Below are 19,146 nucleotides of genomic sequence, written 5' to 3'. Positions count from 1 at the left end.
TATACATGTGTTAATATTTAATAGCAAAACCAATATAGAATATGCACAAGTTAATTTGTCTCAGGTCGTACACACAGGATCTTTTCAGTTCACATCATCCTCCCTCTCCCCAGCCCAAGTACTTTTATTCTTCATGGTGTGATCCAGTGCCAACAGCATCTCAAGGGAGAAACTCTCATGGAACTAGGGTTGTGTGCATACAAGGACTGGAGAAAAAAAGCACCTTGTGTCTTCCTTCCTTTCAGTGGCCTCTGCTTCTGGCACCCTATGCAGACCTGGGCAGTAGTCCTCCTTGACTGCATTTGCTTGCGCTGAGTTAACAAGAATGGAAGGATGCAGGCACGGGCGGGGGGGGGGGGCACTTACAGGGGATGGAGGTGCTTAACCCCTCCTCCCGCACCTGCTGGTTCCTTTCCACCTACCACAGATATTCCCCCCGGACAGTTCCCCCCCAAATAACTTACTTCAGGTTTTCCAGCTGGAGATAAACTTTTTTTAAAAAAAAATGGCATGAGGGTACTTGAAGGTGAGAATGATCATCCATCCATCTTGCCAATCCTGTATCACAAGCATCTGCTCATCCCATTAGCATTAGAAGGGAAATATGGGCCTGGAAACTCTGCATTTCCCTTGTAAAATCTAATTTCACTGTCTTTGGCCAAATCCTATTCTGTGTTATTCTCCTGTGGATTAAGAACTCAAATGGTTTTTTATGGGTTTCTTCCACATGCTACTTGCAGGCAGGGTTGGGGAAAATGTTGAAGTTTGGAGCGAGCTGTTCTTAAGTTTCATCACTAAGACACTCACAGCCCAGAGCCATTTTGAACAGGCAGGGCGATATCTTCCAGGGGACGTCCTGGGTTCCTGTGACCTTAGTTAAGTGTGTCTCCTCTTCATGCCTGAAATGTTGCTGTTCATAGGATGGTGGGGGAAGTCTTACCTCCTCAGGGAATTCAAAGCCTGACTTGCAACCTCCTTAAAAATCATTGCACGGAGGTTGCTGAATAAGCCTTGGAGAGTACCAGTGCATCCAAGCAAACCACTGTACAGTAATTAAGGGCTCCAAAATTATCCTTTAATTTTCCAGTCGAACCAAGAGGAAAGCAACGTAAGCAGCAAGGGAAAAGAACCGGCTTGGAGAGGGCAACTTCAAGCTGTAGGCAAAGAGAGTGTGCAATCTTGTGCGAAGAGGAGAGAACACAGCCTGTCCTGCAGTGAAGGGCAAAACCCGCAATGTCAGCATTATATCGCCCCTCCCCTCTGACCTGGACTCCCTTTTGATAAAGGTTATAGAGAAGCAGACAGTATTTATAGGCTTTCCAAGGTGAAGGGAAGAGAGATGGCTGACCTAAGTCAATAGCCAGAATGTGACATTGGCCCCCTGTTTGGAAAACACACGAATCCATAGCTTAAATAAACACATGGTTTAATATGAATGAGCAGCATTTGGGTGCAAGCTGTTCAAAAGTTTTTGCTCCTGTGGCTGTTGCACTGGGGGGGGGGATAAAACAAAGGCTGGCTGTGGTTTATGTGTAAACCATCACTTGTGATTGGTTTCCCTTAAACAAACCATGAGTGGTAAGTCTAGGGGGAAAATGGCTTCCATTTGTGGTTTGTTTGGTGAGAAACATAGCACAAGTGCTGGTTCACACATAAAGCAAAGCAAGACACTGGTTTCTTTCCTTTTTGGTGCAACAACAGAAGGAACGGGGGTGAGGTGAGGGGGTGAGAATGAAAGCAGACTTCTGAGCAGCGTGAACCAGCATGCTGCTCATTCACAGCAACCACAGTTTATGTTTAACCATGGTTTCACGTGATGTGCAAACCTCATTATTAAGAACAGATATGAGCTATTTGTGGCAGTGATGTGCTAAACCTTTACAGAAAGGTTTCTTGGAAACTTTCAGACATCATCTTTGACCTAGTTGTGCTCAACCTGAAGCCTGAAGGACAGCAAACTGATATTCTTGCAATGACAGCTTGGAGTCTGCCCTGCTGACCACACAATGGTCCTACAGCCACCTCTGCCAAGAAAGGTAGCAGACGCCTCCCTTGCAGAACTAGCTACCTTTGGGTTGCGTGGATCAAGTGTGTTCTGTATGAGCAAACACAACCTCTCATTCTTGCTGTAATGTAAGAAGTGCCCTTGAGTTGCAGCCACTGAAGAAATTTGTAACAATCCAACTTCCGCTTTTGAACGGGAGAGAAAAATCTTGAAAGAAACCAATGATCCCCTATTAGATAGCTAATGAGCTTTGCGGATTTAGAGCCAGCATCTCCAGGGAGACCCAGTGATATTGGTTACGGATGGCAAATGGTCTTCTCTATTAATCAAGTGGTAACGTACCACAGACTAAGCATGTAAGCATTTTCTGAGCTGGTCGACTGCTGAGTGGTGCAGAGAATATTTCCACAACCAACTGAAATACTGGGGGGAAAGGGGTGACAAACGTTTCCTCACTGCTTGGCTGGATGATACAGACAACCAGCTATATACCATGGGAAATGGTATAAATCCAAAGCAGTGGAGCCATGTGGCATCCGGCACTCTCTCCCTTTCCCATGCAAACCAGTTAAATGCTATTCAAGATGGTGGACAAGCTTCACCTGCAGCTTACCTGGGAAAAGGAGAATCTTGGAAATAAGGGCAGCTGTGTATCATGATAGTACTGGCACAATCAAAAACCACTTGATAGGAAGGGGGCAGGAATCTCAGCTACGTCCGCCCCTCTCATTTTCACAGCTAGAACTGAATTTTAGTTCAATATTACTTGTCAGTCTTTCTCAATGCCGTGGATCCAACTAGATCAAGTGAACAACAGGTACCCCTCCTTTTTCTACTCCCCTCCCTCACGCCCAGCTAAATCCACCAAAGTTCTAAAGCGACAGATACACCAGTCATTTGCATTCAATTTCATCTTGGTGACATTTCTTAATCTCATCTTGCCACATACCCATATCCATACCCACCCCAAAAAAACCAATGGATAATATTTTCATGAAAAGGGCGTAAGACCCAAATATAAAACACCCCCCCCCCCGCTTTAACAATGCAATGCCCAAAACAATGCAATTCTTCTTGGCTGCAAGCAAGCAAGCATGAAGCTCCTCTGGCTAGCCGCCCTCACCCTCCTCTACTGCAAAAGGGGCCACAATGGCATAAATTAAACCGTGGTGATTTTCTTGTCCTTGGTGGCTTGCTTGATAGCTGCCTGCTCACAGATTATCTCTTTCAGGCGCTGCAGCCTCATGTTCTGGGTGGTTTGGTCCCCAACGCCAGTCTGGCTGCGGTGCAGTAAGCTCAGGGCATAGATGTACTCCAGCTCAGTGTATTTCACTCCTTGATCCACCACCAGATTCAGCAACTCGTCTGCGGTATTGTACAGCATCTCGTAGTATTGCCTGCAACAGAAAGAAGAAAGTTCCTCATTCACTTCAGCGATGCTGTCAGCTGACCAAACAGGAATTGCACTGACAGAGTTAGAAAACAGAGAAAGGGGAAAATGGAGACTTATAAAAGGTAAGAGAGGTTAGGGTTCAAAGTGGTTCTGGGACTAGAATGGATGAAAGTCATACTCAAGAACTATTATCTGCCTCCAGAGGAAGAGTTGTCCTAGTGGAAGGGCTGTAGCCCAAAGGTGGCGGGTCTATTTTGCATGCACAGGATCCCTGGTTCAATCCCTGGCATTTCCAGGTAGGACTGGGAATGTGCTCCCTCTGAAACTTGGGGCAGCCGCTGCCAGTCAGTGTAGGCAACACTGCACTAGGTGGACAGGTGCTTAGACGATGCCTACCTTCTCCCACTCAGCCAGTGCAACCCAGCCTATCTGAAATGAGGAGGCCATGATCTGACACTGTATTGAGTAGACGGAGGGCTCCATCCACGCTTCCACTTGTTCCGTGCCTAGAAAGCAAGGTTTGAGTGGTTTTCTGCTTGTCCCATGTTTTCTAGGCACGGGTCCGAGTTCTTTTCTGTTCCCCCCTCCACTTTCCCTGGGAGAACCCGCTCTTTCATGCTGAATCACAGCAAACGTTAACCTGCAGAAAACCCCATTGACGTTTGCTCTGATTCAGCGGCAAAAATTGGGTTCTCCCAGGGGAAAGTCACAGGACGAGTAGAAGACTGGATGAGCCCACAAACTCCATCCACATGAGGCCAAATGGCTGACGTTGCAAAAGAACATTCTGACCAGAATCCAGAACTCACTGCTTTCAGGAGTTACTTGCCACTCCTTAGAGAATCAGATTATTTTCTAATTAAAATAAACAATTAATATAAAGGCAGTGGTGTGGGGGCTGGGGAGATAGAAACCTGCATTTTTAATTGGCTGCAATTAAAACCACTGCCTTGTTTAGCCTGGTGTTGCCTTTGGCCAGTCGGCCCACGCATGTGAAATTACTCACTCGATTAGCCGCTCAGCTCAAGGTTTGCCTCCCCTGTCTTTGAAAAGTATTAATAAATATTGATCAGGCGTGCTTCCTGTTTGCCTTTGCCAAAGCAATTCTGATAGGCCTGCTCTCCTGATGTTATCAAATAATGAAATATGAAAGAGAGAGAGGGAGAAGAATTCACCTCTTGATTAGCCTTTGTTCCCTTTTCATACTTTTTGCTTCCAGCCATCAGAAATGTTTTGTTTGATTTTTTAAGGAGAGGCTAGAGAGAGGCATTCTGCCCGGCAGCACAACTTTTAAATCATCAGGAAGACACACACACACACACACACACACACACACACACAAACACACAAACACTGCATTTTCTGGTGTAGGTGCTTCATTCTCAGCTTCTGGGGAGCCAACAACCCCCCTCCAAACAGGAAAATCACATGGTGTACCTACAGTCTTGGGGAAAAGGAAGTGCACCCTCCTTGAATTATGTGGTTTTTACATATGAAGACATAATAACAACCATTTGTTCCTTAGCAGGTCTTAAAATTAGGTAAATACAACCTCAGATGAACAACAACACATGACATATTACACGGTGTCATGATTTATTTAGCAGAAACAAAGCCGACGGAGAAATCAAGTGTGAAAAACTAAGTACATCCTTACTGCTCCCATAGGAATTAAGAGGCTAAGTAGCAGACAGGGGCTGTTAATCAAATGCCCTTGCTTAACTGATCAACTGCCCACCTCTATAAAAGCCGAAGTTTTAGCAGTTTGCTGGTCTGGAGCATTCAGGTATGTTTTAACACAATGCAAAGAAGGAAAGACGACACAACGCTCTTAGAGAAGCAAGTGCTGCTGCCCAAGAAACAGGATTCTAAGGTAATCTCCGACCAATTTTAAGTCGATCATTCTACGCTGAGAAAGATTATTCAAAAGTGGAAAACATTCAAGACTGTTGCCAATCTTCTCAGGAGGGGACATCCCAGTGAATTCACCCCAAGATCAGACCATGCAATGCTCAGAAAAATTGCAAAAAAACTCAAGAGTTACATCTCAGGCTCTACAGGCCTCAGTTAGCATGTTAAATGTTAAAGTTTGTGACAATACAATTAGAAAAAGACCAAACAAGTATGGTTTGTTTGGAAGGGTTTCCAGGAGAAAGCCTTGCCTCTCTAAAAAGAACATGGCAGCATGGCTTTGGTTTGCAAAGTTGCATCTGAACAAACCACTTCTAGAACAATGTCCTTTGGACAGATGAGACCAAAGTGGAGATGTTTGGCCCTAATGCAGTGCCACGTTTGTTGTTGTTGTTGTTGTTGTTTAGTCATTTAGTCGTGTCCGACTCTTCGTGACCCCATGGACCATAGCACGCCAGGCACTCCTGTCTTGCACTGCCTCCCGCAGTTTGGTCAAACTCATGTTCGTAGCTTCGAGAACACTGTCCAACCATCTCGTCCTCTGTCGTCCCCTTCTCCTTGTGCCCTCAATCTTTCCCAACATCAGGGTCTTTTCCAGGGAGTCTTCTCTTCTCATGAGGTGGCCAAAGTATTGGAGCCTCAGCTTCAGGATCTGTCCTTCCAGTGAGCACTCAGGGCTGATTTCCTTCAGAATGGATAGGTTTGATCTTCTTACAATCCATGCGACTCTCAAGAGTCTCCTCCAGCACCATAATTCAAAAGCATCAATTCTTCAGCGATCAGCCTTCTTTATAGTCCAGCTCTCACTTCCATACATCACTACTGTGTTTGGTTTTTGCCACGGTTAGCAAAAACCAAACATAGGAAACCAGAACAAGCACCTCATACCAACTGTCAAGCACAAATGGTGGAAGGGTGGTGATTTGGGCTTGTTTTGCAGCCACAGGACCTGGGAACCTTGCAGGCATTGAGTCGACCATGAACTCCTACAGACAAATGTTTGGCCATCTGCCCAAGAGCTGAAGCTTGGCTGAAACTGGGTCATGCAACAGGACAAGTATCCCAAGCACACCAGCAAAACTACAACAGAAAAAAGAACAGAATCGAGGTGTTGCAATGGCCCAGTCAAAATCCAGACCTCAACCCAACTGAAATGCTGTGTGGGATCTTACAAGAGCTGTGCATAAACAAATGCCAGCAAGCCTCAATGAACTGAAACAATGTTGTAAAGAAGAATGGGCCAAAATTCCTCCACAACAATGTGAGAGACAGATAAAGTCCTACAGAAAATAATTACTTCATGTTATTGCTGCTAAAGGTAGTTCTACAAGCTATTGAATCATAAGGTGTACTTATTTTTCACATATGACTTTTCTATTTTGGCTTTATTTTCGTTAAATAAATAATGACACAGTGTAATATGCCATGTTCATCTGAGGTTGTATTTACGGTACCTAATTTTAAGACCTGCTAAGGAACAGATGATTGTTATTATGTCTTCATATGAAAAACCACAGAATTCAAAGAGGGTGCACTCCCCCCCCCCATGACTGTATTTGCAGACTGCAGGTGAGACATCAAAGTTTCAATTCTCCCCACAATGAAAACTTGAATGTACAAACAAGCATGTCTGAAAAGGGGTTCCTTCCAGTTTTACCACCTCCCCTCACTTCCCATGCAGCCAATTTTTCTTTCAAAAAAGTCCGCCCAATTTTACACTGCTTGCATATGCAACTTGTTGGAGAAGGAGGAGAAGGTTAGCAGGCTAGTTGGAGAGACTTGGTGGAACCTGATGTGATGGGACCCTGTATTGTGCAATGGGGCTGTAGGATCCAAAATGCACCAGAAATGTTTGCTTTCCAGTTTCTAGACAGCCTCCTTTCACACACAAGGAGGGTGACAGACATTTATCAGGGGTGCAGTCCCACACTGGCAGAGGAATGCACATGCCAAGCAGTGATATGTGCAAGGCAAATTGTGTGGGTCATTCTCCAACGGAAGCCATGTTCATTAATTTCAGTAGGTATACTCTGTACAATATGTAGTTGAACGCCACCCTATGGAATTGCTCCCTAACTCACTCTGGTTGCTGCATTCCCCTGTAACATGGGACCAATGGCAATGCCAGGGACAGAGTGCGGACCCAAAGCCTTAGCGACCCCAAATGACCCTGGAAACAGCAGCAGCCAAGGGTCTAGCTGACTGCCATCTGAGTTGACATCATTTAGGTCCCCCAAAAGGAGAGTGGCAGTGACTGGGGACAATCATTTGGGGTCAGAGAGCCAAGGAGGACACTGGTGCAGCTTGTGGAAGGGCGGGCGGGGAGGAAGCACTGGACAGTATTAGAGGGTAGTGACTGCCACGCTCTTGTGTGGTTGGTGGCCTCCAAATAACCGAGACGTATTGTAAACACATAGTGCTTCTCCAGTCTGAAATCAGCCCTGCTTAAAAGGATCAGGAAGGAGACAATGGGAAAAGCCTTTGCTTCAGACCTTGTAGAACCATTGACAGCCACAGAAAATTCTGAGCTAGATGGACCAGTGCCAGGACTCAGTGGAAGACAATCTGTTTAGATGCAATAAGGATGCGATCAAACAAGCAACTTCCATCCTAATTCCTACACAGAACGTCTACTACTGTTGTTTATTTATCTGGCACCATCAATGTACCGTACATACCGTGTTTCCCCTTTTTTAAGACACCGTCTTATAACTTTTTTTCCTCAAAAAAACACACGGTGTCTTATTATCAGGGGATGTCTTTTTTTTTTTACGGCGCTACAAGACTTGGGTTTTGTGAAGCAAGAACTGTCTAGGGATAGATCCGCTCTGGGCGCCGGCGCTGGAGCCCTATCGGTTGCAAAAGCTGGCGCAGATTGCAACGTAAAAGAGGAGATATTCAAGCCGTTGCATTGGGACACCTTGCTGGAAAAAAATGGAATATCTCCCCGTTCGCAACGCTTTTAAAGCCTTCCCTTTGTCCCCTTCCGGAGCTGACTCTCCAAACATTAATGAACTCCCCCCTCCCTTGCCCTCCTCCCCTCTAAAGTGGCAGCCTGCCTGCAGGGACGATGAGGTGGGAAACCTCTTTGCCAAGTTACCGTACAACAGTTAAGAGAGGGATGCGGGCAGACGGACAGGTTGCCCTCCTCGCCACCCCTCCAGGCTCCCTGCGCTCCACCAGCAGCTCCTCTTAAGCAGTGGGGGAGGGAAGTGATCCTGCTGAGGGATCTGGCTCCGGAGACTCTGAAGGGGGTGGGGTGGGGCTGCTTCATCCAGCGGCAGGCTTGCAACGCCCCCCTTGCCGTCGCTAGGGCTGCCGAGGCTGGATCGCGCCCCTCCCACGGCTGCACTGCGTGCCACGTTTTGCCCGATCCAGCTCCCGCCGCCACCTTGGCGGGGCTTGGTGAAGTTGCAGCCCGACTTTCCCCGGCACCACCCAGAGAAACAGCAGGCCGTTACCTACGCTGCAGAAAAGCCTCCGGAATCATGCGGAAGGGCTAGTGGGCCTCCGGCCACTGCTCTGCTTCGGGCCATGCAGCCCACAATGTTCTGGCGGCGCAGCTCCCACCGCCGTCAGTCGCCCCGCTGCCGCTCTGCCTTGGGCCATGCGGCCCACAACGTTCCGGCGGCGCAGCTCCCGCCATCGTAGTCACCCTGCTGCTGCTCTGCCTTGGGCCATGCGGCCGACAACGTTCCGGCAGCAGGGCTTCCGCCGCTGCTCTGCCTCCCGCCACCGGTCTGCTTCGGGCCATGCGGCCCACAACGTTCCGGCGGCGCAGCTCCCGCCACCGTAGTCGCCCTGCTGCCGCTCTGCCTCGGGCCCCCTCCCATCTGGTCTCAATCCTCTCCGAGGCTCTAAAGGAAAGCAATAAGGCACGTCTTATTTTCGGGGTATGTCTTATATTTCGCGAATGCATAAAAACCCTGCCATGGCTTATATTATGACTACGTCTTAAAAAAGGGGAAACACGGGTAGAAAGCAACAAGAGCGAGAGAGAAAGAAATTCTGCCCCAAAGAAATTCTCCCTTCTGAGGGGGTGCATGGGGTGGGGAGGGGGAGAGACATAAAGCTACTTCCCGCAGACAGATTCAGGAGCGTTTGAGGAGCTGCCTCCTTCAAATTAAATGCAAAGCCCCCCCCAACCATCTTGAGAAGAAATCAAATCTTATCCAGATCAGGATTCAATCAGGAATTTCCCCTGACTACCCCTTGAAACATTTTGTTTTGTTTTGTTTTGTTTATGCAGGCTAGCCAGGGTTAGAGGTGAAAATTAGCATTTAAATGGAGAAAAGTATTGATGGCACTCATGGGAGATTGTTTCATCTTGGCTGCCTTTCCACTGAGATTATTATTATTTTTAAATATCTAGGGACTTTCCTCCAAGGCAGGCAGTTCAAGACAGGATTGCTTCTCCCCACAGAGCTTGCCCAGGAAAAAAAAGGCTTTTAAGAATTGCACCAATATTTTATTATTTTATTTTTTAAAGGGGTGGTTCTGGTTCAAGATTCCATTTGTATGTTCTGAATGGGAAGGAAGTTGAGGGATCAGTTGCTGCAGAGCTCAGACTTGTCTCTGATCTCGTCTCCAGTGACAGGGCAGGGAAAAGACAACAGGACCAGAGAGCTGGGTTCTGTTCTCGAGACCCTTGGCTACTCAATGGCTGATGGCAATGGGATGGATGGATTGTCCTTTAATTAGGCCCACAGCCAGAAATTGCACAGTGAAGAGGCCCAAAGCACAGGAATCGTTGCAGAAGCTCACAAAACATAACAGAACCTGAGCAGGAAAATTAATTGAAAACAAACAAGTAACTTAATAAAAAAGGCAGCATCATAAACAAACTCCACGGATCAGACAGCACCAACAGCCCAACTGAATGGAACAGTTTTAGCGGTCCTGAAGGCTACAGAGAAGGGGCTAAAGCAACCTCCCAAGTAGGGATGGGAGAGAAATACATTCACTCAGCATGCATTTAAAAGTGAACCGACCAAATTCACATTTCAAAACAACACAAACCACAAGATCTCAAAGCAGCTGTTTTATTACAGAAAAATTTCAGAAACAGTCTGGAAAGGGAAGTTGCTGAATTGGAACTCATTACCAAGCTTAAAACCATGGAGCCACCTGGGATGAACAAAGACATAGGATTCTTATCTCATTATGCATGATCAAGCTTTCTTTAGTGCCTCAGCCCTTGCTTTTCCCCCTCAGGACCTATTGCAGTCATCAGCAGTTGTTAACAGCTACCCACAGGTTTACCACTCCTATCAGCCCATCACCCATTCCCACCCACCCCCACCACCCTCTGTCTATACATAAGGGTCTGGCACTTCTGTTTCAGCGTATCTGAAGAAGTGTGCATGCACACGAAAGCTCATACCAAAATAAAAATTTAGTTGGTCTTTAAGGTGCTACTGAAGGAATTTTTTTTATTTTGCATAAGGCTGCTATTCTTCAAAATTCACACTTCTCTGGGTTCTGCAGATGAGCAATGCATACAAACATGAATACATTGTAGTAAAATGTGGCTGTCATGGACTGGTTGGATGCAGAGGAATAGCCTCCCCAGAAGACCATAAGAGGTGGGTAGGAAGAATTATGTTCTTCAGACATACTGGATCCAAAATGGACCTGACTTTGAAGGCGATAACCAGAACTTTGAATGGGGTTTGGCAACCCACCAGGAGACAGCGCAGGTTAAAAAGCAATGGAGTCGCATGCCACAAATAACCGGCCCTCATCAATCGTTCTGAGCCAGCCAGTTTCCAAACAGGCACTCATTGCCATTCCTGCAAAGACAAAGCCCATCTAACGTGCAGGAAATGCCTGGCAAGGGATTGTCGCATGACTAAGTGGCCAGCTATGATGGGATAAGGAACCTGGGGGGACCCAATGAGTCAGCAAACAGTCATGTGACACAGCAGCAGCCATACTGTGTCTACATTCTTCACCTAGGGGATTTATTTAATGGATAAATAAATTCTGCCCTACCCCAAATGAGACACTGCAGGTTAATTAAGGAAGAGTATGAGAGAGGCAGGTTGAACACCTTCAAACTCGCTGCATGTTGCTTCCAAAAGCATTCTCTGAGACAGGGTGCTCTTAGCCTCCCACAAAGTGCTGTGGCAAAGCAGGAAGGAAAAATCCCCTCCTTTGCCAAGTGGAACTTTATAGGGCATTAAAGAAACACCCTCCACACTTATCTAAATCTTTAATTAGTTCCATAATATACTGATGATATCAGGCCTAATTAAATTTATACAGATAAAGGGCAATGAAATTCTAACCAAGTGAGCTGGAAAGTACATATTAAACAGTAAATTTAATGGTTCAGGCCGATAAGTGCAATTTCCTACACAAAAACTAAATTGAATTTAGTGTGTTGTATTCAAATTGATTTTGCATGTGCAAATTATTCGGGAGGAGGGGCAGGGAGGGAGGAGAGAGAGAGCTGGGATCTTGTTCATATATCAGTAGAACTGCTAATCCAGTCTATTTAAACATCACTTATTAATGCTTGCCATTGCACGTAAGTCAGACAGATTTGCATTTTTACTGCACAAAGGACAAAAATTATCTGAACTGGATGCCACTTTATAAAGAATATTAAGCGACTTCCCTCCTTGCAAATAAGGGGGAGAGGTGGAAATGCAATGCCTCCCTGAAGAAGAGGAAGGAGACAGTCAGCACTTTGGTGGAAAAGGCAAGGCAAAGAGTGCGCCAGTCAGCACAAAATAAAATACAATTTTAGCTGCCCGCTGGGAAGAACAAATGCAGCAGAGAGCAGCCTGGCATGCTTAACGCGAACTGTGTGGGAAGTGGACCCAGATGCTGAAATAAAGGGGCTATTGTGATTTATCATGTATACGCCGCTTGTAATCACCGGGTGCTTTATTATATATAGCGCCTTTGCGTTCAGAAGAAACCATGATCCTATTTCACAGACAGGGAACTGAGGCTGAGAGATAGCTTGGTGGCAGATGAAGCTGATTTGTATGAAGACCATATGGCTCAGCATGGCTGGAAGGGACTCTCCCAAGGTCTAAGGTAAACCAGGATTGAACATCTTGCCCAGATGTAGGCAGAACCTGGCATCAGGTCTTGGACAGGAGAGATGGGATCAGGCTCAATATAAGAGAGCAGACAGAAGGGGGTGGGAATGGGAGGGCAAGGAAGAAGGACATAGAGCGAGGCTTCAAGGAAAGGTTCACATAGAGGCTAAAGGTCACAAAGGACCAGAGACCCCAAACCAGGTGCAGGAAGATGAAGATAAGGGGTGAGGAACAGGGAAGTTGTTCTGGGCAGACAATGCCAACCAACCAGCCAACTGTCTTCTTGGGAATGATATCTTTTTGGGGGGGTGGAGCTGAGGGGTGTAAAGGCCTGGAGAGCCAAATGAACCCCATCTGTGCCCCATTCCAAAGCAGCAGGACAGGACAGAAGAGAAGATTCTGAATGGCCAAAGGCAGAAGAAAACATTTTGGCACCTGGGGTGGAAAATCCAAATGGCCCCACTAATTAACATGGGTAAAATCTGGGAATACTCTCGAGGGCCGTCTGCCATGCAAGCTTCAAGGAAATGAACCAACCTTGGTCTGGGGCAGCTTTGGTTACGTTTAATGACCCCAGTGCAATCCCAGTGGGCTTGTAGGTCCAAAACACTTGGTGTTCCTAGGGGGATGAGAGTCTGCTGCGTCCACAATTCCCCATAAGGCCTCATACTTTTGTTATAAAATAATATTGGGGGGTTGCAGGACACCATTACTAATGAACAGAGAGGGGTGACCGAACCTGACAGCTGCAGTTACCCAGAATCCCTCGCAACACCACCTTCTTCGCCTCTGCTCCACTCCAGAGACCCGCACCCCTCCCGCTTGGACTCAACCCTGCCTTAAGGAAGGCTTAAGGATCAGCATATGCACACATTTCCACATGACTAGCAACTTGGGAGCCATAATTCGCTGTCAGTGGTATCTCATTCACAATGGAAGACTCCTCTAAACAAAAGACAGTGATCAACTCTTATAAAAATGTTAATTTCTCTTTGTGTTTAGGAATTCACACCTGGGAGGGGTGATAGGAGGACTAGGAGAGGTGTCAAAAGTGCTCAGATTTCTACCTTGAACCTTTTTTGTGAGGTATTGATTACATAGCTGTGATGTAGGAATGATGTATTGGGGGCGTTTCTTGGTGATGGGGAAATTGATAAAAGTGGAGGTTCTCTTTTGTTCTGGGTTCCTTCCTTGTTCTCCTGCATGAGGGGAAGGACCCTGTTGCAACAGCAAATAAAGGCTTTGCTTCTCAAACTTCTCTGGTTGGCCTCTGTTATATATTCTCCGACGGATGGAGAACCCAATAAGGCTCTTGTGTACCCCATAAGGGAATAAGAGCAGATTTTGCTTAGAACACTTTGCATCCTTAAACATGAATTCCATCCACTTCAGACTCTTTTGCTACTGGCTGTTGTCCTTTATTTGCAGTGGTGATACAATTTTATACGGAGTAGATGTCTATTGTATGCAAGGCATAGAGTTTAATAGTGTCAGATGTTAACACAGCTACGCACAGCAGATTGCACTGAAGTTCTATATCCTTAATAGATTAGATCTCTGGCCAGTTTTTTTTCTTTTCAAGAAAACAACTGCAAACTACCTCTGCAGATTGCAATAATACATTAGGAGAAAACTGCAGAAGGAGAGAAGTTTCTGGGACATATTGCTGCTCTCCTTCAGTCTTTTATATCTATTTCCAAGAAAGAAAGAAAGAGGAATGAAGGAGGCACAGAAGGATCATTTAGAGCAGTGTCTTCAACCTTGGGTCCCCAGATGTCATTGAACTACAATGCCTATCACCCCCAGTCAGCTTACTCAATGGTCACAGTTCATGGAAGTTGTAGTCCATCAACATCTGGGGACCCAAGGTCAAAGGACATTGATTTAGAGAGGGTAAGGGAGTCATCTTTTCCTCAGATGCAAGCCACAAGAGCACCCACCTTCTTCTGCTCCATCCTGGAAGAGGCCTCATATTGGCAGAAAACCATCTACCTGTAAGACAGTGGTGTCCAAACTTTTCTCAAAGAGGGCCAGATTTGATGACGTGAAGGGCTGTGAGGGCCGACCAAAGGGCCAACCACAGTTGTTAACCATTTTTTTGTGATTGAAGTTGTCGAGGTTTCTTTAGGATTTCACCCCAGGAAATAAACTGCCACAGGGGCCAGATTAAACTGACTGGCGGGCCGGATTAAGCCCCCGAAACGGACTTTGGACATGCCTGATCTAAGAGTTATAGAAAAGGGAGCCATTATGGGTGGCTCATCAGCATGTGTGTTACCTGAGGGAGAACAACGGATCCCCAGTTCACGTGGGGAGTGCTTTTGGAGGCATGCAATGTGTGCCAGTAATCTTGGCCCCAAGAACAGTTCACCAGCTAATCCAGTTCTCCACAAGCAGGGCTGAAGGGAGAATAGAAAAAGAGCGAAACCAGCTAACTGGATTGTGGACTGGGCTTTATTTGACAAACACAGGCTTATCCACAATTTACTCAAAATGTAATTAGATTTAAGCTAATACAGTCACAGTGTGTCTGTCAGGTAGACAGATGCATATCAGGATCTAGCTTAGTTTATCGGTTCTGCCAAGCAATGTTCAGTTGCATAGCACAATATATTTTGCATTCAACTTCCTCCATCCCTGCAACCTCCCCTCCCATGTGCCAAAAATGGAAATCTGCACTCTTAAATCTCTGCTAGCGGCAAATGTTTATTCTTGGCCGCACAGAGCTGGTTGATGGTGCGGTGGATTGGACTGCTGCATTACACACACACACACACACACACACACACACACACACACACTGCTGAAATCCCACATCTGATGTGTGAAGTTCAGGGCTTCCCATCAGGCAGCCCACAGATGCCACTCTGAACCGTTCTTAGACAGCCTCCATCTGCCAGATATGCTAATCCAATGGCAAAAATCAATAATCTCCCTCCTTAGTGCCATGCTCTCTGCTTTTCTGGCACAGTGTTTCATAGGTGCGGCAAAAGAACAGAGCAGGAGCACCGCCTTCTTACGAAGCCATCTGAGCTGTGGGATGGGTCCCATTGAGTGCTATGATTTGCTTGGTGGGGTGGTTTTCACTTACTCCAGAGATGAGCTCTGAAGGTGGCTTCCCTCCCTATTTACTTCTTGTTGCGCCTTTCCATGTTTAGATGCCCAAGGCAGCCGACAAGAAAACCACAAAATATACAGAACAGAGCACAATAGCTTATCGAAAACTACAAAGATGAACACCACCGATAAAGGCCAGCAGCCGACTCTGAGCTAAAGATAAATAAATATGCAGCAGTGCAACGGCGTAGAAAAACATCAGTGCAATCAATCAAAGTCCCCTGGAAATAGAAAGGTCTTAGCCCATAGATGGAAGGCCATTAGAGGGCTGAACAGGATGCAACCGAGGTGGAGTCTGCCTTTGAGATTAAAATAGAGAGTGGGGAGCAGGGTGGGCAGCAAAATGGAAGAGGCTGGAGAGAAACCCATAGACTCTGGGTTGGAACATAGCAATGAGCATGGTGTTTTGCAAGCCCTGATGGATCGGACAGTTACATCTTTACCTGCACCACACCCAGATCCTTATATGACAGCAGGGGTAGGACAGGGGTGTGTGGCCCAGCCTGGCCAAAGTGCTCCACAGGCCACATGGGGAGGCCTGATTGGGCCCACGGGCCGGAGGTGCCCAACCCCTTAGGCTATAGAGGGATCTCTTGGGAAACAGAGGAAGGTGGAATGCAGAAAACACACAAGGGGTGAAGCGAAACCTCAGCTGGCTGGAGAACTGCCTCGCTGTGTGGAAGTGCCCCGCATCTCACACTTACAATCTGAAGAGGAAGAAGCCTCCACAAAAAGTGTACAGTGCTCAGCTGGTCTATTTTAGCCATTCCCAAGTGATGCCTTTGTGCTCTAGAGAACTGTAAGCATTGGGGCAGGGGGAGGGTGCAGCACCCCCAGACCAAGGTCAAGTGACTCTGGATAGAAGAGAAGTGCGGTTGCTGGCTTATCTTGTTCTCTGAATAGCTTCGAAAGCCTCTCCTGACAGCTGAAAAGTTCACCGCACCAGCTTAATTTAATTAAAAGGGAGAGATGGACAATGGGACAGGGGCGTAGCCAGGATCAAAACTAGGGGGGGGGGCAAGCCATGGTCGTTCAGGGACGGGGCCAAGGCACGGAAGGGGAGGGGGCCACGAAGTGGGCGGGGCCACGAAGTGGGCGGGGCTAAAGGGCCAGCGGGCGTGATGACATCGTGGCGGTGGCAGCAGCGGCCACCTTGTGCTTCTGGGGCTGGTAGTGTTGGCGGCTACCCTGCTTGGCTGGAGAGGACGGGAGGGTCGGGCAGGCGAGAGGGGGTGGCAGGGCGGGCGAGGGTGAGGCAAGACACGGCTGCAGCCACGACGGCTCCGAGGCGTTGCTGCATATCAGCATAATATTTCAACCATGGTTCAAGCCCCACCTTAGGAAAAAAATCCTGCATTGCAGCGGGTTGGACTAGATGACCCTTGTGGTCCCTTCCGACTACAATTCTACGATTCTATTGATATATTACCATACCATATGCATCGTTCTGCTTTCTTGAATTGTCCTACTCCTAGGCATAGCAGCCAACTCCTAGAGGCCTAGGTGCCTCTCCCCCCCCCCAATTACTGGTAAATACCGTATTTGAAAGAGTCATCCCCCCATGTTGATGGGCTTTCTATGTGGGGCTTATCAGCCCCCCCGTATTTTATTAAGGATGGAAGAGGGAGGGAAGGAAGGAAGAAATAGAGAGAGGGATAACTCATATTTGTGGGTGCCTCTGGGTTACGCTGTGATGCTGGAACTCTGCATATACAGGAGCCTTGTAAGCAGCTTTCTCTCTGCTTGATTTACAGCAGGCACGTCCAACAGGTAGATTGTGATCTACCAGGAAATCCCTGGATGTCTGTGGTAGATCACTGGTAGGTCACTGGCACCCCTAAAAAAAGCTCACCCAAAATTTTCCTCCTCCCTCAAAAAAGTTGAACTATGACCTGAAGCCCTAAACAAAAATGGGCCTCCCTCCTTCCTAAAAGAAGCTCAACAAGTTTGACCTAAACCCCCCAAAACAGGGCTTCCCTTCCTTTAAAAAAAACTCAACAGCTTTGACCTGAACCCCCCAAAAGGGGGTAGATCACCCCCAGTTTTAAACTCTGAGTAGATCAGAGTCTCTTGAGAGGTGGCCACCCCTGATTTACAGTATACAGATGCAGGAGGAGGGGCAGACTGGAACACCAATGCTTTTTATAAACATCACTGTGTCTGTCAAAGCTACAGCCCCCCCCTTTCTTATTCACTTCTTTTTAGCCTTGCAGAGCCACCTTAGTCAAATTGAATCCTCTGAGTCTGCACCCTCATTAAATCGCCAATAGAACTCTTAATGCTCCTGAATGCTCATTAACAACTCCCACTTAAGAACAATAGGGTGAAATGGTCAGCTATCGAATCTTGCCTGGGGATATATGCTCCATTGTCTTAACTGCTTAACTACTGGTAGCCACTTTGCTTTATTTATTTGATGTGTTTTTGTTACTGCTGTGTCCCCCCCCCCAGCAAGCGGAGACTTAGCTGCTCTTGCTAAAGCAAAGCCCTTTCCACTTCAGTTTTTGGAGGGGGAAAGTGCTGGTTATGGTCTGTAAAATACATTATTTTTTTTGCTTCTGGGGGGGGCAGCTGCCCCCTCCTGCCCCCCCTGCCTACACCCATGCAATGGGATATGCAAAATGTGGGATTAAGTGGTCCCACTGAGGTGTACAGTGAAACAGAATGATACCACCTCCTGCGAAGTATCTGTTACTGTCTACCTAGAGGCAAGCATGAAGCAGCATAGCCTCCTATGGTGAGGTGAAAAACACCTTGGTGGCAAGACGTATCCCCATCTTCTTTAGACGGGCTTCCTGGTACAAAGATGTAGCCCAGAAAAAAAGAGTTCCTCCCATTCAGAGGTTAGAACAAAGTGACAAAGTTGACAATTCAATATTTGCCTGCCTTTCTTTTTAAGCTGTGGGAAAAGATGGGAGGAATGCAGAATTTGCAAGCAGAAGGTGCTTCTTCTCACCCTGCTTCTATTTTGGACTCAGCTACATTGGCAAAGAAAAAGTGCTTTATATGCATTGTTTATGCATTCTAACACTGTGACACCAGATGGCGCTGTGGGGTTCTGTTTTTGCCAACCCAATTTCTCATACAAAGTTTGCAACGCATTTAACTGCTGTGTCTAGATCCAGCCCATGTCTCATCCTACACCCCTCTCCTCTTTGCCCTCCTGTCTCTTTTTGACACCTCTGTCTGCTGGACAAGGACAACATCTCCATGTGCAAGAGGGAAGCAACTCCTTTTGTCCCCAGGCATCTCTCTGTAATGGGAATCGTTCAAGGAGGGCCGATACACCCATGGCCTTAAGCCCACCTCTGAGGGATGGAGAGCATTGCAGCACATGCCCAGATGGTGCTTTGTTTGAGGGGGCAACCAGAGTGTGATCCTCGCCAAGGTCCCAGCTTGTTCTCTGCCTTGCTGCTGCCCTGTATACTTGTCTTGTTGCCCATCGTGCTCCTCCTGCCTGATGGCCCTCCAACCTCCCAGCATTGCTGACTGATCTGCCTACAATACCTGGTCTGTTATTCCAACACTGGATTTGCCGCACCCCTCTGGGTCCAATGCTGCATTTGGGGCGATACCCAGAGAGGGTAAGGTAAAAGGTAAAGGAACCCTGGACGGTTAAGTTCAGTCAAAGGTGACTATGAGGTGCAGCACTTATCTCGCTTTTC

At 47.0% G+C, this 19,146-nt stretch overlaps 1 protein-coding gene across 1 annotated transcript in view; it reads right to left on the bottom strand.

Moving 5' to 3' along the window:
- Positions 1–19,146, bottom strand: part of EXOC4 (exocyst complex component 4) — a 374,045-nt gene continuing 354,899 nt past the window's right edge. Inside the window, exon 18 of the mRNA XM_035126670.3 lies at positions 1–3,402. Coding sequence (XP_034982561.1) covers positions 3,165–3,402 — 238 coding nt within the window. The 3' untranslated portion in view covers positions 1–3,164. The remainder of the gene's footprint in view (positions 3,403–19,146) is intronic.

This window comes from Zootoca vivipara, chromosome 9, assembly GCF_965207765.1.
Source record: "Zootoca vivipara chromosome 9, rZooViv2.hap1.1, whole genome shotgun sequence".
Lineage (NCBI taxonomy): Eukaryota > Metazoa > Chordata > Lepidosauria > Squamata > Lacertidae > Zootoca > Zootoca vivipara.
This window is presented reverse-complemented; position numbering and strand designations above follow the sequence as displayed.